The 24,836-nt window shown below is 34.4% G+C and overlaps 1 protein-coding gene across 1 annotated transcript in view; it reads right to left on the bottom strand.

The window, feature by feature from the left end:
* LOC138715735 (uncharacterized) overlaps positions 1-24,836 on the bottom strand; it is a 432,440-nt gene that overhangs the window by 61,991 nt on the left and 345,613 nt on the right. The window contains exons 8-9 of the mRNA XM_069848791.1: positions 20,641-20,773; positions 13,105-13,257 (exon numbers count right to left, since the gene is read on the bottom strand). Of these exons, the coding sequence (XP_069704892.1) occupies positions 13,105-13,257; positions 20,641-20,773 (286 nt within the window). The remainder of the gene's footprint in view (positions 1-13,104; positions 13,258-20,640; positions 20,774-24,836) is intronic.

Raw genomic sequence — 24,836 nt, 5'->3', positions numbered from 1 at the left:
ATGCTGAATGACCGCCTAAGTTGAAACAGTCGTTAAATATTATTCTGTGAAGGTTACACTTGGTATTGCTTCAGTGTGTATGTCTACAAAACTAATTGGCTTTCCGGAAGTTTTTGTATCTTCTATTAATTTAAAACCGCGCAGTTATTTGTTTTATATTCTTATTACGTCATGTCATAGAAGGTTTTGGTTCCTGCAATGTTTTGACGTGAAACATGTACAGGGACATCATTTTATTTTTACTTCAATTTTTATTGTACCTGAGTTTTTGAATGTACTTCACTCCCACCCCTTCTACTAATGAAGTTCAATCGTCCTCCACACAGATCCAAGACCGCATATACAGTCATAGTAATCTTACCGTCACAGTACGTTCCAAAAATATGTTCGCGTTTTCCAATGACGAAAGAGCTTTCAATATCGCATCATTTTCGCACAGGTACTGTCGTCCATTTGCCTACGTCGCATTCCTGTTTTCCCCACCAGCTTCTATTCGCCTCTCTGTAAAGGCTAGTGGCTGGGCTGTCTTAGCTGTTTTCTGAAAACATTAATTTCTGTTAGGAATTGGACATCTGCGTAATATTATACCCATACAACTGTTTAAAATAACTTAAAAGGGCCTCGTTAAGTAATTAACTGTCACGTAATTTCCTCCCTTTCTACGATCCTGCGACATAACCACTTGGACGGACAGTAGATAGCATGTCTAAGTAATTTTATCTTTTCGGATCGAGCAGAAGTGAAGATTGAATTTGCAGTACGTAAGGAACTCTTTTATAGAGTAGGTACAGAATTATTTCAACAAGAGTTACTAGTACGAAGGACGAAACTGGTAATTGGAATTACACACATTAGAACTGAAACCTGTATCTAAAATGAACCGCCATCATTTTGAAAAATGTGTTTAAATATCCATATTATGATTATTTTTCAATTTAACTTCATTCTCTATATTGTACGCTAATGTGCTGTAGACAGTATAATATGCACTGCATAATGAATACGTCCGTATGGACAGCTCAGATAGTGAGTAAAAGCACTTATTGTTAATACTGTACTGTATTTTGATTAAACAAAAACCTAATGAAAATTATCAAACTCAAAAGCGCAATATTTCCTAGTTTACGTAAACGGATGAACTACTTTTGTTTCCTTCTATACCTAGTAAAGTGATTTCTTTGTATATTACGCCATCGAACTCCAGGGGGTAGCAACCGTTGACCCAAAGGTATAGCCAGGTTGATATCAGAAATGTTAGTAAAAATAAAATTATGTCCCTGTATATTCGATTTACAAGAGAAAAAAAATTGTAATATTTTGACACGAAAGGTTTTTTCTGACGTCACTCATGTTACCATGGAAACAGAAATATGAGATGGACTTCTCGCTTCGTGTTTTCTACGCGGTCAGTCTCGCTCCGTTCTGTATTTAATGTGCCTCGGGGTTTTTTTCACACGTTCCTCTGCCTCATATAACTGGTTACGTCCATTTTCCGCTTTTCCCTTCAAAATTCTAAGTTACTTCAACGGAACGGTAACAATCAGAGCGAAACAAGTGGCCAACACGATTGTAACTCACATAATTCTTCCTCACAGACTCAAATTCCCTTGCAAGAATGCATATCTTTTAATTATTTCTTCCCCCTTCATTTCTCCTTCTTTCATTGCGTCATTTAACATAGTCCGTCTAGTTCCATTAGACCTACCTAATATTTTATTTATTGGATAGCGTGTACTAATCCTGCATGTGGTAGTATTTGTTTAATCCTTAAATCCATCCATATCTAACCTAAAACTTACACACCAAGAATAAAGATATTTCACACAATCCACGGAATTTCACTTTATTTCCTAGTGCCTCTAGATGATCTACTAAGAATTTCTCGGGCTTCTGCTAGCAGAGTTGTTTTTTTATTCTAGAAATAGCAGGTCACTTGTGGAAAGGAATTCAATACCTGCACTAAAATTGTGTGTCTGTGTGTGTGACTAATGCCTACCCACTTCACTTGCGTGATTCGGGTTCCGCATACTACGGATAGAAGATAGGACTGTGACCCATTTTCAATTGCACACCACTTCGGCGGGCCACGTTATGCATGATGTGTATCGGTGAAGGGTTATGTCGTGTATTAGGGTGAGTGTAGGCCTATGTTAAATGTTCTTGTAAGTGTAATGTAGAGAATGGGTGAGGATGATGATGAAGGTGAGGAAGGGAGAAGGGGAAACCCGGTGCCGGAACGTAGCCTAGTCCTGTCGAATAGCACCATGGGGGCCGCCAGGCTTAACGTCTCCATCCGACGGACGAATCACTATCAACAGTGACATATGCCTTCCCTTCATGTGCACTGCGAAGAGATTTGGGATATTGGTGCACAATTTAGTGATTAGAAGTTGTGTACCACCATCTCTCCTAGTCCCGAGATAGAAATTTTACAAGAAAATTTTCGACCCCGCCAGGAATCGAACCCGGGATTGCTATTCTGGAGGCAGGCACGCTACCACAGAGCTAACTCGGCGGATCGCAATAAAATTGTAGAACGATACAAAATTTAGTTTAGTTAATCTGGCTAAGAAATAGTTTTGAAATTTTTTTCTGGAAGTCTCTCATCACAGAACAGTGTTCTGTTTAATGTATTTATTCCAAAGGAAGACATGCTAAGAATTTTTATTGACTTCCGCCTCGATCTTCAGACCTAATGACGAGCTTATAACCATTTGTCTAAGTGAACAAAATTCCGATTGGATTACCTTATAGCAGTTATTTATGTTCTTTACAACCGTCGGTTTAATAACAATGGTTTTTTAATTTTACGCGATTTATATAATATTATGTAATAAGAAATGGATACCACAAGGGCAATGTAGTTCAAAGCTAAATTTTCTTCTTGAGTTAAAGAGATAAATACAACAATTCAAGGAACATAATACATTTCGCAGAATCAGATATCAGATATGGGAATAATATAAACATATTCAAGTGATGTCGCGAGTTGCTGGAGCAACGCTGCCCAGTCTCTTTTACTTTCTAATACAAGTTTGCTTTCTACTTTGTATCTCTTTGACGATCTACACGACTCCGGTCTTTTATACCATACTATTGTACTCCATTCTGTTTAAATAGAAAAGTTTTCCCTTTGAATCCGTACAGAAGTAACATTTTCATCTTCTGCACAGAAAGCTTTGGTGTTTTCATCCATAAAGTGCTAAGTAACTTATTTTCAATGCACATATCGTCGACGTACATCTTGCACACCGATCTTTTATCATTCATTATCATCGCATGTAACCATTAACAAAATAATCTTTTATTTATATTTTAATTGTACAGTCGTGAACAGTTTATGTTTGTTTATGTAATTACTGTCTGTTTCAAAGAAAACAGCTTGCTGTGTAAATTATGTTGATTATTTTCTTCATTTCCTTTATACTGACAACTCAACATTGCGGTCCTTTTTACTTTATAATGTTATTCAAAGTACACGAAATATATTGGGTTCATAAAACTTCTAGTTTTACTTTTTTTAAACAAAAAAATACACGATTTTAGAATTACTGCTACAAAAATAGTAGTTCATGATATGTAGTCTCACAATACCTCTGTCCACATTCTGTCCGTGTGTGGCAATTCATTTGTATGAAATATTTATACTCAAGTAATATCGAAAAATTCACGCCATAATTCAATTTAAGCGGATGTAAAAATACCCAATGTCAAGGAAGATCAATATTAAACTTTAAACCAAAGCAAGGTGAATTTTATTGTCGTCATGAATTTGAAATTTAATTTTTTCATAATAGATTTATTGACGTGAGGATATAGGCCTATACGAAAAAGTAAATTCGTACCGTCAATCTAGCATGTTTGTAATTTTGAGTAATTAAATCTTCTAATAAAATTATGTCCAATTGTCTTTCTGAATTAAAATCTTGTTTAAACAATCGATTTTGTGTTATATTTATCCATGTTTCAAAATATTATATGAGGCTAGTAATTTTCAGATAACGAAACGGTACACATGCTAGTGCAATTTAATTAAGAACGTAGGTATGATATTGAATTAAATGTATTTTTCTCTAATCACATCGTGGCTTTTCAGTTTTCACACAATAGAACGTTTGATTCCATTGTTACGATATGTTGTTACTGACTCCAACATTGTGAAATATAATAGGGGAGATTTGCCTTATTTGTACCATTTCACACATTTTATTTTTTCTAATTTTAACTGACAAATGTTGAATCATTTCAATAGCGACATCTTAATTTCTGGTATGTTGGGAGGATTTTCCTAAAAAGAAAAGTTTACTTCAAGTTAACATAAAGTCATGACATTCAGTTTTCTAAATGTCTGCAATGAGTACAAATTAGGCAACTGGTTTCCTAAATTGTACCATTGGGTTCCTAAATTGTACCACATTCATCAGGGCATCAAAGTTCTTGCTGTGGATGGTGTGTCCATCAAGCAACAGCACTACTGGCCTTTCTTTGGTAGGATGGACGGAGGAAATGAATTGTTGCATCCATATGATGAACAATTCAGAGTTGATGTAGCCAGTTTCTGAAAGTGTAATAATAATGACCGGTGGAGCACCAACAGACAGATCATAATCATGGGAGGAACATATTGACCAGATGCACTGGCACATCGTTGTATTCACTCCAGTTTCTCCTTTCTCTCTTGCCTTTCCTCGCTACGATTTTCTTTGTCTTCTTCTGTACTGTGGAGAAGCCACTTTCGTCCACATTGAAAATTCTCGTGGATTCCAATTTGTATCTTTCACTAATGTTTTCCAGCAGATCGAAGAATTCATAGACACGTTCCTTGTTGAACCCTTTCGCTCGAGCTGTGGATGTTGCCTCTGTCTACCTACACAATTTGGGATACCTCTTCAGATAGGCTGTGCATAATACCATTTCTTCAATGCTTGGTCCTTTTCACGATCGAAATTAAGTGGCAGTCCATTTCTCTGAGCTATATCAAAAGCAAGTTTCCTAACATCTGTTGGAGTTAATCCAAATATCATTTATTCAAACTTTAGAATGTGATTTTCAAGTTCATTTTCAATTTCTGCCGAAAATACGATTTCACATCTCCATTAGCAATTACGTTTTTGTTTTTCGCATGTTTTAGTATTGTAGGCTTAGGCACATTCATTTATTCCATGATCGCCATTCATATATGCAGCAACAGCAAGATTTTTGCCACTCTGGAATTAATGTAAAATGCAATTATAATTTGTTACAAAGGAAGAAACTTAAAAACGCCAGAACATGAAATGTGGAAATTATTCGATTAAATTCTAAATACATAATTTATTGTGTTTATGCTATTTTTGTCACAGTAATTTTTATTATTTGTAATGAACGTCTGACATGATTATTTTAAATTCAGAATTGAATGTGTTTTATTTCCTAAAAATAAAAATTGCAGTATTATATTCATATTGAAATGATTAGAAGTTAATAAATTATAATTGCTGATTTATTTTTTATTTATCAGAGCTTTCTCAAATTAGAGGCTGCCATTAGACAAAGCATACAAAACAATACAAGAACAAATAGATGATGAGAGCTGAAAGAGTAAGAAAAAAAGGCAAACAAATACACAAAAAAAAAAACAATGGCAGTTTACAGAAGAAAAAAAATTCAAGTAAAGAATCAATGAAAGCTAAGAAGGAAAAAGAAAAATGATAATGGTGCGTCAATTTTTTCCATACACTGAATTAGAGTCCATATACGTGGTTCCGTAAAAGTTTGACTGACTCTCTAATTATGAGGAGGGTCAGTTCATTCAGAAAAGATTTGTGCAGTCCTAGGATCTTACAGAATTGAGAAGAGAAGCTGGGTATCGTTCCTCTTGCTCCAAACATCAATCCCGTAACACTGATATCGTGAAGTTGGTAGGTATGTTTTTCTTCATACGTCACTATAATTTCAAACATATATAATGAAAGTTCCCTATATTGTACCAGTACATTATAGGGAACTGAAGCCGGTACAAAATACGCAACCCCGCCATGTTTTCTTTGTTAAATTCTTGCTGCTTAACAGTTTCTAACAGAAGTCTGTTACTCAATGACAATTACAATATATAAATGTAGTTTTAAATAATATAAGGCATTGTGGACTTCCACTTACCTTTCGGAAGTAATTGTTGTAGCCATGTAGCGCAAAAACTAGATTGAAATTACTTAAAACAAGTTTTTTCACTTCACGTCTGCACAACACAACCCACAGGCTTCGTCTCTCGTAAAATGGCATATTTGTAGATGTAGTTCACAATGTTTGACGTAGATGACAACACTTATCAAGGAACTAATTTTCAAGACGGTGGTACAATTTAGGCAAGGGTACAAATTACGCAACTCTCACCTATGTTGTTATAAGCGATGTATGGAAACCGGCATTTCTTTTAGAATGTCTAGAAATTCTATATAATGCCTAAAATCACAGGCAAAGTATGAAATATAAAGTATTTCATGAATACTGTGGACATTCTACAGAAACTTAGAATGATCCAGAAAAGGCTGAAACAAGCAGTGGTAATCTTAGCTCTGGGTATAATATTTTTAACAATGAAACTTATTTTAAGGGATAGATCCGCAAAAAAAGGGCAAACAATTACTATTGTACTTAATTTTAAAATCCTTTATCACTGCAATCTTGATTAATTAAACAAAATCTATTCACCACTAATGATAATAGTTAACTACGATATTTTATTATCGTCCAATCAAATAAAATTAAAACATATACATACTTATATATACATACAAATGGCTTTTAAGGAACCCGGAGGTTCATAGCCGCCCTCACATAAGCCCTCCATCGGCCCTTATCATGTGCAGTCTCTACCATCACATCTCACCTCCCTCAAATCCATTTTAATATTATCCTTACATCTACGTCTCGGCCTCCCCAAAGGTCTTTGTCCCACCGGCCTCTCAACTAACACTCTATATGCATTTCTGGATACGCCCATACGTGCTACATGTCCTGCCCATCTCAAACGTCTGAATTTAATGTTCCTAATTATATCAGGTGAAAAATACAATTCGTGCAGTTCTGCGTTGTGTAACTTTCTCCATTCTCCTGTAACTTCATCCCTTTCAGCCCCAAATATTTTCCTAAGAACCTTATTCTCAAACACCCTTAATCTCTGTTCCTTCCTCAAAGTGACAGTCCAAGTTTCACAACCATACAGAACAACCGGTAATATAACTGTTTTATAAATTCTAACTTTCAGATTTTTTGACAGTAGACTAGATGACAAAAGCTTCTCAGCCGACTAATAACAGGCATTTCCCATATTTATTCTGCGTTAAATTTCCTTCCGAGTGTCATTTATTTGTTACTGTTGCTCCAAGATATTTGAATTTTTTCCACCTCTTCGAAGGATAAATCTCCAATTTTTATATTTCCATTTCGTACAATATTCTGGTCACGAGATATAACCATATACTTCGTCTTTTTCGGGGTTTACTTCCAAACCTATCGCTTTAGTTGCTACAAGTAAAATTTCCGTGTTTTCCCTAATCGTTTGTGAATTTTCTCCTAACATATTCACGTCATCCGCATAGACAAGAAGCTGATGTAAACCGTTCAATTCCAAACCCACTCTGTTATTCTGAACTTTCCTAATGACATATTCTAGAGCGAAGTTAAAAAGTAAAGGTGATACTGCATCTCCTTGCTTTAGTCCGCAGTGAATTGGAAAAGTATAAGATAGAAGCTGGCCTATACGGACTCTGCTGTAAGTTTCATTGAGACACATTTAATTAATGGAACTAGTTTCTTGGGAATACCAAATTCAATAAGAATGTTAAATAAAATTTCTCTCTTAACCGAGTCATATGCCTTTTGAAATGTATGAAAAACTTATGTACTGTACCCTTATACTCCTATTGTTTCTCCAATATCTGTCGAATACAAAAAAATCTGATCAATAATCGATCTATTATGCCTAAAACCACACTGATGATCCATAAAATTAAAACAATCCAATCAAATTAAAAGAAGTGCATTTCCTGATGATAACAATGAGAATCAATTAAATATGTTACCATCTAATCCAATAATTAGATAGGCTTATGTTATGTTCAGTTTTGAAAGACTGTGTATCTACATTGGTTTGAGTAATGCCTTTATTCGAGTTGACCGCCGACAGTACATATTCAAGATGCAGCAAAACAGTGTTTTACCAGAGTCTTCACCAGTTCACCATGTAGTCATGCTATTTCGATAAAAAGTAATTTCATTGTGAACTATACTGAGTTAGAAATAACGTTGTTAGGAACTCTTGTTTTCCTAACCGAAGAAAGATACCAGAAGGTGACTGAGAATGTGAAAAAGAGTAAGAAGATCACGGGACTATTGGCTGCCTAATAGGATGACGCAATGAATGTCCTAAATATTAGTAAATTAACTTATCCTCTAAAGGAGGGAATAGGTGTTACTGGGTTATTTATCGTAATTATTGAGCCTCATTTGGCCATTGGTCAGGGAGGATGAGATAGAATGTTGAAGAAACAATCATCTAAGTACAGGAACATTACTCATTATGAGGGTGAACTCTGCAATCATCTTTGTAATTCGTGCCAGAAAAACTAGTAAGGTTAAAAGATGTTGCCTGTGGAGTAACGGTCAGCGCGTCTGGCTGTGAAACCAGGTGGCCTGGGTTCGAATCCCGGTCGGGGCAAGTTACCTGGTTGAGGTTTTTTTCCGGGGTTTTCCCTCAATCCAATACGAGCAAATGCTGGGTAACTTTCGGTGCTGGACCCCGGACTCATTTCACCGGCATTATCACCTTCATATCATTCAGACGCTAAATAACCTAGATGTTGATACAGCGTCGTAAAATAACCCAATAAAAAAATAAAAGAAGTTGTAGTAAAGCCTATGAATTTTTAATACTTCAATAAATTAACGTTGCCAGGTCGACCTAATGGATTTTCAATCCCAACTTGATACGGAACACAAATGTATTTCCTGATCTGTCAAGACTACCTGACTAAGTTTGAAGTTCTCAGACCCATTAAATCTAAATCAATTGAAGGAGTAACCTATCACATCATATCCATATTTACCTTGTTTAGTGTTCTATCAATTGTTTTCCAATCTATTAATGGAAGTTTGCTGCTAATAATGTGGTTAACAGTTTTAAAGAATACTGTGGGAGTACTGAACGAGCTAATCAAGATATCGAGAATTTGGTATCGACTTGGATGCAAGATGAAAAATATATCCAGGGAGGGTTAACGCTTTATTCAGCTTATGAAAAACATAATCTTGTATTTTGCAATTACGAGACCACCATAATATGAAGCTGTTTTTAATTTAAGATAAAGGTGGGTCTCTCAACTTCTTTACTTCCGCAAGATGTTTGCAACAGATTCAGAGCGAAGATATGAAGAAAGTAACAGTTATCATTAAAACGACGGAACAGGAAGACGGGATGATCCAACAGAAGAAAAGGAAGATCCTTCTCTCCTCAACATTAGACTGTTCAGAACGCAATTCAAACTGAAAGTAACTTAGACTAAGGTATTCAAGTGTTGTCTTCTCAAGACTATGTGTGCTCAAGAGACATCACTAATGCCCATATACATGTCAAAACTGTAGTCGACAACTTTATTTCTCTTCTGGACATGTACTTAGAAATGATATAGGTGGAGAAATGAAAGATTATGAAGTCAAAGTATTATGCTCTTCAATGCCAGGAAATGTATTGAAAGGAAAAGAAAAGGAACGTAAATCAAACTAGAATACTAGACAAAGAAAATGAAAGAGACTCTGATAAAATGATTTCCTGCTGTCTATCCAAGAGCCTCTGTTCGAGTTCTTATTTCTGACATCGAAAAGGAACGCGGTGACTCTGGCAATATGTTGGCTATTGTGATGAAGGTGACAAAAGACGGATTCTACCAATTTGGTACTGTAAATGGAATCGAGTAGCTTTACACTTTAACACTTGAATGCACGCGCGCACTCAGCCTTGTTATACTGTACTTGCATTGTCGTATACAATCTTATAGGTTTTATTGTCACAGTAATTAAAATTTATTCACATTACTCACTGACATAAAGCTGAAACTAGTCAACTAGGTAATTATAACTTAATTTATTTTAACAAATGAAAGTGGTTATACAATATCAAATATATTCCTAAATTTAAAATTTATTTATTTAGCCTATTTAATCTGGTAGGCCATGAGGTCTACTCTACCACACCACCAGAAATACTTTTTAACTTCCCACGGTACAAAAACACAATATTCATAATCGAAAATACAGGCATTTAACGACTTCAGTACAGTATCTTTATGGCTTTCCATGAATTGGAGTTGCCAACACCGATTGTATGTAGGCCCAATTACTTGCTGAAAAATGACAACCAAACGTGGAAGAAATTTCTACGATTTTTAAATGAATTTAGTTATGGAAATATTTTCTGCACAACTTGCACTTTCATGTTCTTATATTTAAAGAATTCTTATTAGGATAATGCTGTCTCTATTCATGCTGTTGCAGTTTTTATTATATCATCAGATATGATGATAATAAAATAAATATAGGAATAAAGAGTGCGGACAAAAATGTATGAACTGTAAAAGAATACTGCGATACAATTAAAGAAAAGAACCATAAGTATAAAAAATAGGAAATGCGTGTACTCTGTGTACTAATCTCTGGGATATGTTGTAACAAGTTATCCAAGAGGCAAAGGAACTCTTTAGAATTACAATCCCTTACGTAGCATCTCGTACTGCTATAAGGATGAACATATAATTCAAAAGCTAAAATCTTTTAAACTGACGCCAATTCGACAGGGTTTTCGAGTGGATATTGATTTTTCCACACACACACACACGTACGCACAGACACAGATACTGTATAAAGGTTAAACTTAGCTTGTTTTAGGATAATCTCTTAAAATGGGAGGAATATAATAATTTTTTATCAGATATAATATTCTTCAATGTTAGGGAAATTATAATTAGCATTATGTAGGTTAATTATTGGCACAATCCAACAAAAATAGAAAAAATATTATTTTAATCCTCAACTAAAATATGTATTATTGATTATAGTTCTCCAAGGTGCATTCCCTGAACATCATCAATTTGTATAACATCAAGATTTTCTGGCTCGAGTATCAACTGTTCAGTGGCCATACTGAATGCTTATCGAATATATAAGGAATTATCTGGTCATTTAGCTTCAGGTAAGTTATGAGAAAGTTCATGTAGTCTATAACTGCTATCCGACGTTTCAGAAACACTTATCGAGCAAAGAGTGCAATCGAATAAATATCTGACTTTCCAGAAACCATGCATTAATGAACTTTATTTACATTTACAAGGCAAAAGTATTGATATTTTCCAGGGTGAGGATATAAATGAGACAGCAATCAAGAAACTCCAGTTGTGGGCTAACCGAATTGGGGAAAATTCGTATCTTTCATTATCATTTCTTGTAGAATTAATTTTTGATTTGGAGATGACCTTTCTGATGAAGTGCAACAAGTACGAGTAATTGCACAACATTTGAAAGGTTTGTTAACAAAATTCTGAGACCACATTTCGTTTTTCGATTTAAAAAACAGCTAGATATAGAACTTCTTTATTAATATGGAGGTTGGTAATAAGTCAGGTTCTCATAGAAAAGGGGGGGGGAAGATCAGCTAGTTGACTTATCGTGCAACACTTCCTGGAAAAATGTTTACAGTCATGTAGTGCATATGTTTTTTCGATCAGTTATTAGTGATTCATACCGAACCGTAAGGAACTTTCAGATAGAGCATTTTATAATGACTTTTCCCAGTACACATTTGTGCGAGCAGACATTTTTTGCTTTTTGTGTCATCATAGTCTGAAAAGAAATTACATGAATCCAGCACAGATTTAAGACTGAAGATAATTCAAATTCAGAGACAATTTAAACACACACAGTTTCATTCAGAAGTTAGCAACATAAAAATTAATTTGTTTTATTGGTCATAAATATAAATTGATAAGGGTATTTTGTAACATCGGTACTGTGTTAAATAAAATTTACTAGTGGTAACCACTGAAATCTTGTACTACGAAATAGAGCATTGATTGTTTCACAAATTTGCAATACTGAAAGTCTCGAAGTAGCCATATTTCGTAAATACAGTGGCTGTTTCTGATCTGTAGTAAACAATACAGCCCCAAAGGTATGAACAAAGGTGCTCAATAAAAATCCAAGTTGCAAGAGAAAAGCATGCAACTCAGTGCTTTAGGGCATTACAAGAAGCCTGTGGGAGAGAAGTCCTACCATACTGAACTATTTCAAGTTGGGTGGAAGCGAGACTTTCGTTTTCAATAAAGATTTGACATCCGAAGAGCTTTAGATTGATCGGTGAGAGAGATATCCAGAAATGCTGCTGCAGATAGAGTCCGTCGTCTTCCAAGAATTTGGCAACATATTGTTGATATGGTAGGAGACTATATTTGAAGTATGTTATGTAATGTCAAAAGTAACCTAAATAAATTTAGTATAAGACAGTAACTATGTTGTCGTTACTTTTCTAATGCTCTAGTAGGTATATTTTTGAAATGATAATAGCTTGATATTAGTTCTACTTAACCACACAATTTAACTTAATTTTCCAACAATTAGCACAAGAAAAAATCTAAAGTGATCCACAAAAAATGTGTTGTTTGGAATGCAGCTCCACTATCTGGTATTCCCTGGGTTTGTAATTCAGCATTGTTTTGGTGAGTCATTCTGATGAAATTAATAAATTATGTCCATACTAACCTTATTCCTGATTTTATATTCTCTCTGTTACATTGAATGTAATTGTATATCGTGTGCGACGATATGAGAATGACGAATTTCTTAATATTTACTTGTTGCTTCTTCTATTTACCGAGGGCAATGAAGATAAACAGGAATTCTTCAAGTGAATACACAGCCTTGGGGTTTTGAGCACGACGACACACTTCATTCGCTCAATACTTTGTTATGGGAGGACGGGAAGCGGGGCATACGCTTTGAAATGAACTGCTGCTCGACTTCAAGTTCCACGTATTTCTTTGAATGAATAAAGAGGCAAGCCATTTTGAGATAACTCACCGGGCTGCTGGGCACGTATCTTGGCATCTATAACTTCTTGATGACCGACACAAACATCGGGGTCCGGGGACTCTGGAAACAGCTGACAGTCCAGATAGTCAGGCAGCGACAGACCGAACACGTCCAGGAAAAAGCCACAGCGTCGTTTAGTTTCTGTAAACGCAAAACTGTTTCATGATCTGCAAACTCTATTTTGATATCTATGACCTCATAGTACAGGCCTAAGCATAATTATTTCACTAGTAGAATGAAGATATAACATAACAACATAATAATTATAATCTATTTTCAATAATCGAAGTGTGGAAAACCAATAATAAAGAATCAACTTTACGTATTTCACGGTAAAGACACAATTATGAACTCTTAATACTAAAATTGGACGAACAACTCACAGCGGAGGGAAATTTGTGATTATGCCCACTTCCATACAAATTGACCACAATCGGGAGTAAACACTGACTCAATTTCCATGCTTATCTGTTGTCAGATTTAAGAAATTATATGTAAGAATGAATTTCTACAAAATGCCTAATATACGCGTAAAATGCATAACTTATGCATGTAGTAAATTTAAAATTTGCTGTTATACAGTGCGTTCGCTTCCCCCTGCGGCCGGGCGATGAACAAGCACGCGGAGCAGCAATAATATAGCCTACCAACGTGCTTAAGAATCACTCAACAGCTGTCCATCATTTTGCAGTCAGCTGACCTAATTGCTTTCTGTTTCAACAATCAATTTTCTTTACTGAAGCGTTTAAAAAAACGCCTAAATGCTATGAGTGGTGGTTTCCGTGAGCAGTCAGTTTACGCTTGTCAATGTAGAAGACACAGTCAAGAATGCATCAATGGAGATGGACACCGCTTTCAGCATCTTTTGTAACAAGGTTAGTATTCAAGTGATAACAATAAATGAGTAGGATAAGCTTGAGGATTGATACACGTCGCTAACTAATACTCCGCGCTTGCTGGCCGGCCGCAGCGGGAAGCGAACGCACAATTTAAATAAACAAAGTGTTAAATTGTTAATCTTGTTTCCAGGCTACCAGCGTGCATTATTTGAGGTAATTCATTCGAGCTCTTCATAGTAAAAGTCTTAATTTCCTCTATCCTTTGAAAAGATACGACGACACCACACACTGTTTCCGCGTGTTGCTTAAATGAGAAAAAAACAAAATTTGTTGTCGTTGAGAACTCTCTTTGGACACTTTCCCAGAGATGGCACTTTTGATTTCTACTACACACGTCTTCTAGATTATTCTTTGTGATCATATTATGATATGTTGTTGTTATGATATGATAGGTTACAAATTTTAAAAGTATGAATGACATAATCAACCGCAGATCAAACGGTCTGGGTTCGAGTCCTGGTCAGGCCTGAGATTTTTAATTGAAAAATTCATAGTGACATTTGTGGCGGACAAGGTAGGAATTGGAGTTTTCCTCGGGGTTCTCCCGTTGCCCTATATTAGACATCTACATTAATCCGTCAACATTTCCTCATTTCATCACCATTCCATAGCAATCCCCGAACGCCGTTTGGCGACGCACAGAAATGGCTGGCTTGGGGACGAGGGGGTTGCCTGCTCGAAACCTGGGTAAACAGCGAACCTTAGTGTAGTCAGCCGGTGCGGGTTTGGGAATGCGCCTAGCTTGAGAGTTAGCGCAATAGATCGTACTGGGTATCCAGTACATAGTGCCGCCATTCCGAAAATTCCATTCCATTCCAATTTCAACATTTGTTCACAGCATAGTTCCGAAAGGTTCAGTAAAAGTTTATAATCAGTGGTTCCGAAGTTAGTAAGATTCTGTATTAAAATAGCAGTAAGCATGACGAACTGGTTTTATTCCCATAAAACAAAATTAAGTACTGCTGAAAATGTACATTTTGTGGCTCAATAATTAAAAGCACAGAAACACAGCGTCTTTATGCATGAAGAAGAGTATGTAACTTACTGATTTACTTCCATGAAAATAATTTATTAGATCGCGTAGAAAATCGTGTAAAATTAGTTTTTCTGCTCGACGTAGATTTATGTGAAATATTTATAACGTAATTTACGCGACCAATCCTCTCTTTAGTATAGCAGTGACGGACTTGCTTTGTATTGATACTATATGTGTTTTATTATTTCGGACAAGTAGGCCTATTAAGGGGTTAGGCACAGCTTAAAGGAGTAAAATTTTGGAAATATTCAACATTTTTTCCTCCATTACTGTATCTTGTACAATAACGAAAAATGGTATGTGTAAAACACTGTCCTTCTGCTATACGATAAAAGTATTTTTACAATTAAAAAAAATATTTATATTTCATTTTCAAAATTCAAAATTCACTGTGCAGTAATGAAGATTTCCCTCATAACTCAAAAAGTATCCAACATTCTGTGATGAAATGTTTTGTGTGTATTTATGCATGTCATATCTACAACATGGTGCAAAATCACTTATCTACCTTTGATAGATTGTCTGATAAAAAATCAATTCATTTTAAAAAATGGTCAAATATCAGTATTTTCTTCTAATACAAAATAAAAAAGATATTATTTATTAAGGAATGTAGTTGAAAGAGCATGCTATTGTAAAAATGAGTTTCAGAAATAAAATAAAAGAGAGAGAACATGAAAAAGTTAACAAGTTTATGAGTTATGAGGGAAACGCTTCATTACTGCACAGTGAACTGCACATTTTGAATTTTGAAAAAAAAAAAAAATATATATATATATATAAATCAATTTTTTTAAATCGTAAACATATTTTTTTCATGTAGCAGGACAGTGTTTTACACATACCAATTATTTTCATTATTGTAGAAGATACAATAATGGAGGAAAAACATGTTGAATATTTTCAAAAATTCTGCTTCTGTAAGCAGCACCTAACCCCTTAAATTATGTATATATGTATTTATTTACACTGCAAGTGGGCAAGCACCCGGTGGCAGTGGTATACACAATATAAACAATACACAATAAAATGATAAGCAATACACAATAAAATTTACAGTACACAATACAATTTTACAATACATACACAATTTTATACACAATACAATAAGAATACACAATACAATTTAATACAATCATAATAAAACATAAATAAAATACCTAATTTTACAATACAACCTACATAATTATGTATAGGCCCTACATAAGTTTCAATAGTCTTTCACTTTACTCTCATCTCACTCCCTGTAGTGGCACTATGACGCATTTCACTGACACTTTAGCACACATTTCACTGACACTCTGTAACACATTTCACTGACACTCTATAACACATTTTATTGACGCTATAAATTATCACTGATCGGAACTGTTCACTGCACTGTAAAACCATAACTTCACTGACTCACCTCGCTTCACTGATACAACAGTTCAAATAAAAATAATTACACCCTTATGCACACTTATAAACAGAACTACATTTAAACTAAACATTCTAGTCTAAGGCCCTCTTACACGCTATTTTTAAATAATTTACAATTCAAACCAAGGAAGTAACTCGTCAGGCTAGATAAATACATGTCACCTTAAACAATTAAATGTTAAATGTCACCTTAATTTTAATTTGCACTCTATACACAACTTTTTAAGTTATTCTTGAATCTCCTTAAGGAAGGACAGCCCTCAAAGACCGCTGCTGGTAGGTCATTCCAATCATTTATAGTTCTATTTAAAAATGAGAATTTACCGACATCCGTTTTCTGTTTCCTACATTTGATTTTAAAATCATGATCGTTCCTACCATAGTACGTTGGCTTTTCTAACCGAGCCGTTATGTCTACCCATGCTTTCTGACCTAGATGTGCTCTATACAATGATGTTATTCTAGTTTTCCTAGTCTGTTTTCCAAAGTTTCCCATCTAAGTTCTTTTATCGTATCGTTTCCATCTTCTCTTTTACCTTTAACAAATTTCGCTGCCCTATACTGGATTCTTTCTAAGGAATTTATCTGATATATACTATAGGGATCCCAACACGTAGTTCCGTATTCCATTAACGGTCGCACTAACATTAGATATGCTATTTCCCTCGATTTGGGGCTAGCCTTTCTTAAGATTCTCATAATAAAGTGAAGTGCCCTCCATGCTTTACCCGTAATATTATCAACATGCTCTCCCCAAGAAAGTTTGGAGTTTAAATACACTCCTAGGTATTTACAACATTGTTCTTGCGGAATTACAACACCACTGAATTCGTAATTAAGACTAGTTTCCTCTCTTGTTTTACAAAATGTTATAGATTTACTTTTATAACCATTTATTGTCATCCTATGCATTAACGCCCAGTTATAAATTTTATTCAAGTCTGTTTGAATAGCATCTACATCTGAATTATTTCTAATCTTTCTATAGATAATGCAGTCGTCTGCAAATAGCCTCACATTTGATGTAATATTCTGGCATAGGTCATTTACGTATATTATAAAGAGTAATAGACCCAGAACGCTGCCCTGTGGCACCCCTGAACTTATATTTCCAATTTCGATATTTCATGGCCTACTCTAACTCTCTGGGTTCTACCTTTTAAGAATTCTTGGATCCATAGCACCACTCTTTTATCTATTCCTAGCCTACTTAACTTATCTATTAATATGTCATGTGGCACCAAATCAAATGCGTTCGAAAAATCAATCACAACTGCATCGATTCTTCCGCCACTATCTACCTCTTCAGCTAGATCCTGAACCAGCGACGTAATTTGACTATCACATGAGAAGCCTTCCCTAAAACCATGCTGGCGGTTGTAAAACCAGTCTTTCGCATTTAGAACATGACGAATATAATCCGATATCAAATGCTCCATGACTTTACATACGACAGATGTAAGGCTAATCGGTCTGTAGTTTCCGACATCTAATTTATTTCCACCTTTATGTATGGGTACCACTATAGCTGATTTCCAGTCACATGGAATAGCTGCATTGTTTATGGAAACATGAAATATACGCATTAAGTATGGAATTATGGCCTCGGAACCTAATTTAAGAATCTCTGTAGCAATACTATCTGGTCCTCGAGACTTCCGATTTTTTAATTTCGTTATTCTCTCTCTAACCCCTTTGGAAGTTATTTTGAAAGTCGAATTTGGTTCACATTCACGGTCTGTGACACAACTACTCCTATCAGCGGGATTATTATTATTATTATTATTATTATTATTATTATTATTATTATTATTATTATTATTATTGAAAACCGAAATGAAATAGGAATTTAATAAGTTGGCCTTTTCTTTGTCATCAGTGCCATTATATTATTGAACGAATCATGAAATATACATTTAGAACATAACACGAATTATTATAAACTTATATTAATTACATTACTATTGCATAACTTTCCTACAATATAAATATACAATATACAATATACAATTATCCTTGTTAAAAAAAAAAGAAATAAGATCTGTATTTTAAAATAACACATTTTATGACATATTGAATGTTTGTGATATTCTATTTACTAGCTCGATCACATGATTAGTCTTTGCTATTTCGGTTTAACAAAAATGCATCTGTATAGGATAATCTACGACGAGAACTATAATAAATTAAATTTATCCGACTTAAGTATAGTGGGAAAATAAATTACAAAAAAAAATAATAATAATAAACATGCCATTAGAGAATGATGCTAAATATACGTTTTAAACAAATTAATTTGGCTTAGGCGTAAAACACATGATGAATTGAAAAGAAATATATATATTAAAATAGTGAATAATAAAGATATATGTGAAGGAAAGTATAGTATCACAAATACAAAAAGAGGCTTATAATAATGTCAGCAGAAGATACGTGGATAAGCAAAATGTAAGAAGATTCTAATTTGGGGAGATGGGAAACCAAACGACATGACCGGAAAGGTTATAGTGATCTGCTGTACTTATCCACTTCTCTGGCAGACAAATGCCGGGAAAACTTGAGGGCCGTTATGGATTTTCCTCTGGAGCTGGATTATCGTAAACGCGTCCACGTAAGAGGCTTGGTCGTAAAGGCCCAAGGGGTAAGAAAGAGGCAAAGCATAATGACATTGGTGAACACTGTGGTGAAAAGGCTAGAAAAGGTTCGGAAACGACCTATCGACCTCTATCTCGAAGAGGTAATATAATAAAAATTACATCGGTAACAATCGAAAGCACAAATAGTGCGCAAAGCATTGTACTTGTTAAGAGTTTCACAGTTACTCTGAAACTAGTAGGCCTAAGTAAAATACTGCATCGTCGTCACAGTAAAGCAATAACAACCTAATCAAGTGACGTTCATTTTTTTTTCGACTTACAATAGTGTTCTTATATTAAATTTGACTTAATTTGTTGCTTTCCAGAGTGTCTTGTAATTTATTCCTTACATAAAATTTTTATTTACGTTATTTACAAATGCTGATAAATTGAGTCCTATAGATCTAAAACGTGTCTTATACACTTTTTATGTTTTTTTTTTTTCACAAATCAAGAAAAACATTTTTCCCATCTGTTATGTTAAAATGAGATTTTTTTCCCACCCTTTAAAATAAATAATTTGTAGTATATAGGTCAGGAATATAAGCTCATTATGTTGTTTTGTTCAGTAAGGTTTTTATTTAAATGTTAAAAGTGGAGAAGGCAAGTTTTGGAAACAATATAGTTGGATAAGGTATGATTTGGAATAAAAGAAAATTCTTCAATGTATATTACATTTTGTATTACAATATTTCAAATCAAAAGTTATACACTATTAAAAAGTAGTTTAATGTCAATGATTAGTGAAAAAACTGACAGATTATAAAAAAATTCAAAATACTCTCATAATGAAAAAATTTTCAAATGTTCTTAAGTACAAAGGACTGATTCAGAGTCTGGTTCACCACAACAGTCAACATCTGATTCAACATTCTGTCTTCATCAGCACAATTTACATTCAGGAGTTTCATGTAGAAAGATAATCCGGCCTGATTTTTCCACCCATCGCCGAAATGTTTTGTTAGAAGGCTGTTAACATCATATAATTTTGCTTCTTTAATGGTGTTCCCTTTGCAAATAACTTGAGGCTCAATACAAAAAATATTGTGACAACACTTCTATGGAGTATGGAGTGGGCAAGTTATGGAACACACTTTTGGAGGATAAGACACATTTTGAAACATCATTTTGTGACAGTAGTGAGTAGGCCTATATTGTGTATTGATCATAGAGTGCAGTAGTGTACTTATCTGAATTTTCGATTTTTCGGGATAACTTACGTTTTGGAACTATAACACTCAATTTAGAAACATCCCTTACATTTGAGCCGTTCAGAGCAAAAATGGTGTAAGTCAAAAATGAGTAATGAAGGTTAAAGTAAACATTCTGTAAAATACAGCGCAAAGTAGCAATTAATATTCAAAATATTTATTGAAACTATTAATAGTCAATGGATAGCACGAAGGACATATTTTACATAATTTTTACTTTAATCCTCATTACACATTTTTGACTTACACTACTTCTGCGCTGAACGGCTCATTTCTTAGACATAATTACGGTGTAATCAAATGTTCCAACAAAATCTCACCGTAGCAAATACTTCTGCAGGGGCGGACGAGTTGTCCTGTGGGTCCACATTTGGGCACGAAGACGGAGCACAGGAACAAGGCTGCCAGTTCGTAGCAGCGGACATCAACCACAGCGTCGTACACTTCCAGTTCCTATAAGAATAAGACGCGATTCTACAATGACTGCAACTATGATTATTCAACAAAAATAATCCACCAGAAAACTAAAGTCAAGAAGATGTATTTTGATTAAAGTAGACTTTTATTGGTTTTTGATTAGTGAGAAATGTTGTGTATCAAGTAATAAGGTGTTCATTTAAAATTACGGTTGGAAAATGAAAGTGCATTTTCCTTTTATGGAAAATGAGATCATTTTCCTTTTATGGAAAATGAGATAATTTGTAAAATGAAGGGTTACATACAATATTAGTAGACCGTGTGGGTGGAAATGGGTATCGTGAATATTGGCATTGCTGTACCCGTTGCTTACGATTTATACAAGCTGGCGCATAGCGCTTGAAATACGGGTCTAAAGTGGTTCCCGCGTAATGCCAATTCCGCCGCTCGGAGCGCTGTTCGGTTCTAGATATTCATAGCAGAACACTCAAATGACATTGACATTTGGGACATTTAAAGGACTCACCATTGCTTATTAAATGCTTCGTACAATATTTTATGGTCAATAGACGTAATTTCAAAACTTCTACGTCTCAATTATATTAAAATGAATGGCTGTGATTCTTGATATTAAAAGATATTGCATATTATAAACTAAGGTACTATCTTCCTGTTGTTCAATTCATACACCATACCTTTTCGGAAATAATGAAAGAAAATACATTTTACATGAACACTGTAGTCTACCCTTTTCACGTATTTATTTATTTATTTATTATTACTTTTTTTTCAGTGAATTAAGATACTGTATTATCTTCCATTTCCCTTAATTCATAATTTAATCATTTCTAAGTGGGTCTAACGTTTCTCTTTATTTTTTAAAAACATATTGACGTTGAAGTGTTATGATTTTTACTAATGCAAACAGCAGTCACAATACATGATTAGTACAATTGTGTGATTTTTCTTGCACACCTTGCAGTGGTGAAATAAATATCTAATAGGCCTGCTGATTAACCTGTAGTGGATAGTAATAATAAATACTATGATATTTTAGTGTGTGTAAACAGTTTTTAAGTTAGGAGTTAGAATTAAATTAAATTAGGAAGTTAGTCTGCAATATACAGTATGTGATTAGAAATTATTTCCGCATTTGACGATTTCCCAAAACATAAACAAATATCTCAGGATTCTCAGGGACTTTTTTTTTTTTTTTTTTTTTTTTTTTGGCGCCCATAGGCACATGTGCATCTGCTCTCTCCGATCCTTATTTCTCTTTTAGTAATGTCTGCATCTCGCTCCCCTGAGCTGTTTTCTGTCGTCACCCATGACATGTCAATTTAATGAAAACATATAGAAAAATCTTTGGTACACCATGCGGTGATAGTTGTACTTTATCACAACGAATAATTGTAGTAATTATTATTTATTTATTACTCGTAATGTCATAATAATATTTTGATTTGGTTTGGAGGATGAGGGGAATATATTACACTAAACTCGGTACGCGCAAATTAAAATCGCGTTGCTGCGTATGTTGTATCCTAAATAATGCAAATCGTATATGTGTCAATGTTCATCAGTAATAAATAACCATTGTCGCGGAATATTTCGCCATTATAAATTATTTTTAATCATACTCTTTTCCTCGAATAACGCTACTGATTGTCTTAAGGTAAGACAAACTAAGAACTATACTAGTTTGATGATGATAATAATAATAATAATAACAATAATAATAATAATAATGATAATAATAATGTCTAAAAGTAGAAGACACCGGTAGTTCACTTTCAGCAATTAAAACAGATTAGAAGGAAAGAAATCTGAAGGAAAATACACGAAACTGAAAACAAAGGAAAAACACGAAACTGAAAACAATCAAGTTGCCAAAGTAAATGAACCAGATGAAGAATGTAGTTTGAAAGCAAAAATTTTAATTGAACAAATCCAGACTTTCGGGAACAAAATTGTAAATTCCAGTAAATCTCACTGAAAATCTGCATGCTGTTATTTAACAAGTTATCAATAAATCTCAAATAAGACTGTAATATGCTTGGCATGTTTATAATCTTCGTACTCGATCAGTAATGGAAAATTAATCAAAGAATTTTCACGATACACAATGCTTAGTAATGGAACTATTCATCATTTAATAGAACTGCGAGGCGAACCAAGCGGCAGAAATTGTCATGACGTTCAGAGACCCACTCTCGATCGTGCTATGCGGCAGCTTATATATTATAATCTCGTAAGCAACCACTGTATCAGTCTTGGCTACGGTAGCAGACGATGGTAGAATGGCAGCGTTGAAGTTTAGTGACAGTAAACGAAGAACAACGGATGAGATAATTCGAAAGGCGAAGCCTCGAATACGTAAAGTAAATACTCTCTAACAATAATACTGGAAAGCTTCCCCGTTTAGCATTGCAAGCGGAGGCGAAAAGTGACTGTGCTGCTATCTTAGCGGCTTGGATTGTTGATACACTCCGTGCGGCGTGCTGGGTTACGTGAGGAAAAGCGGGGAGGTGTGCATGTGATGTCAATAATAAAATGTAAAGCAATAGCATTATTTAGAGTCACAGTGTTAACAACATTTTTAATTAATAAGAAGTTACAAAGTTAATGGAATAAAAATGAAATGACACAATTCTCGAATTTTCCAATGTAATTACGATTTAGTTGTGCATGCCTTTAGAAGCTTCCATACTTCGCCTGTTTCGTTTCTTAGCTAATGGTTAACCATTTTATTTTGATGCAACAATTTATTAGTACATTAAAATATTTGTCAGTGAAAATACTGGCACAGTGGCACAGTGGCACAGTTGCTGCTTTAGGGATAAAGTATATATCTTGTATGTTATCTATTACATCAAGCAGATATGATTTTAAAATCTCTGCAGGCATGGTACCTTTTGATAGAAAATAACCTATCGTTTGCTTTAAATTTTTGCACATTCCTCGAATAATGAAAACCATTGCAAGTGGTACTTCTGAAATTTTTACGTCAGTTCAAGTTTGTTGATTAGGTCTATTTATACCTAATTCAATGAATCCTTCGAAGTGTGTGCTTTAGCTATATAAGTTATATTTTCCTTCAAAGACATTTCATCTACAAAAATAATAGTTAGAACGTTTTCATTCAATGATGGAATATCCGATTTTATTTTTAATAATGAATTGTAAAATGGTGGGATTTATACCGGGTCTATATGCCAAATTCGTGAAGTCAATTTTGGAGAGATCTAACTGTTGGCAAACATAATTTTCTTCTTAAAAACCTTTAGCCTTGAGGTGAGCAATAATGGAACGTTGCGGCAAAACTTTTGTCGTAACTGGAATACCGTCTCCACATTTGCTTCTTTTTAAGCGAACTTGGGGCTGATGAATTCGCCATCTTAAACAATTTTAATTAAATCAGCGTTTGAATTTGCTGTGTTCGGAGCTGTCATTTACACTTGAGAAATTTTTCATCTTTTAGGAATAACTGAATCGTAAAAAAATGCACTTTATTAATGAAATATTAATAATGCCTTTAAAGTATAGGGCTAGGCAAATTATTTTGTCCGAATAACTACCTGAATCACTTATTATGAAAAAACATGAGTCCACTTTCTTCACAAAATCAACAATTCACATTTTTATGTTACGCATCCCAACGCACACTGTTTGGTTAAAAAAGAAGGCAAGACTTTCAATTTTTGTATATGGAGAAACTATAAAGAAATTGTGTTTTGTATGAAGAAAGTAAAGTAGATTTATGCAGTTTGGTAACTGATTCAGTTAGCATAGAGAATATTATGTAATTGCTAATGTACTATCTAATTACATGGTAGAGAAGTATCGTCCGTCGTTTCTGTCTGATATCAGAGAACCCTCCTCGATGCAAGATGTAATACGTTTCTCTGGGGCCTTCGCGGTTCTTTCATTGTATTTTGATTTTGACCCACATTTTCGGAAGAAGGAGCTGTTAAATTTAGTGAATGAATAACTGTTACCTTCAGTCTGTTATTAAAAACAAAATATTAAAAATTAACAGTCCTACAACTGAATTGAAACTTCAGTATACTTTTCTAATTTATTACATTTTATTTTTACT

The sequence above is a fragment of the Periplaneta americana genome, chromosome 15 (assembly GCF_040183065.1).
Source record: "Periplaneta americana isolate PAMFEO1 chromosome 15, P.americana_PAMFEO1_priV1, whole genome shotgun sequence".
NCBI classification, from domain to species: domain Eukaryota; kingdom Metazoa; phylum Arthropoda; class Insecta; order Blattodea; family Blattidae; genus Periplaneta; species Periplaneta americana.
The sequence above is the reverse complement of the archived record's forward strand: the minus strand, read 5'-3'. Positions and strand labels throughout refer to the sequence as shown.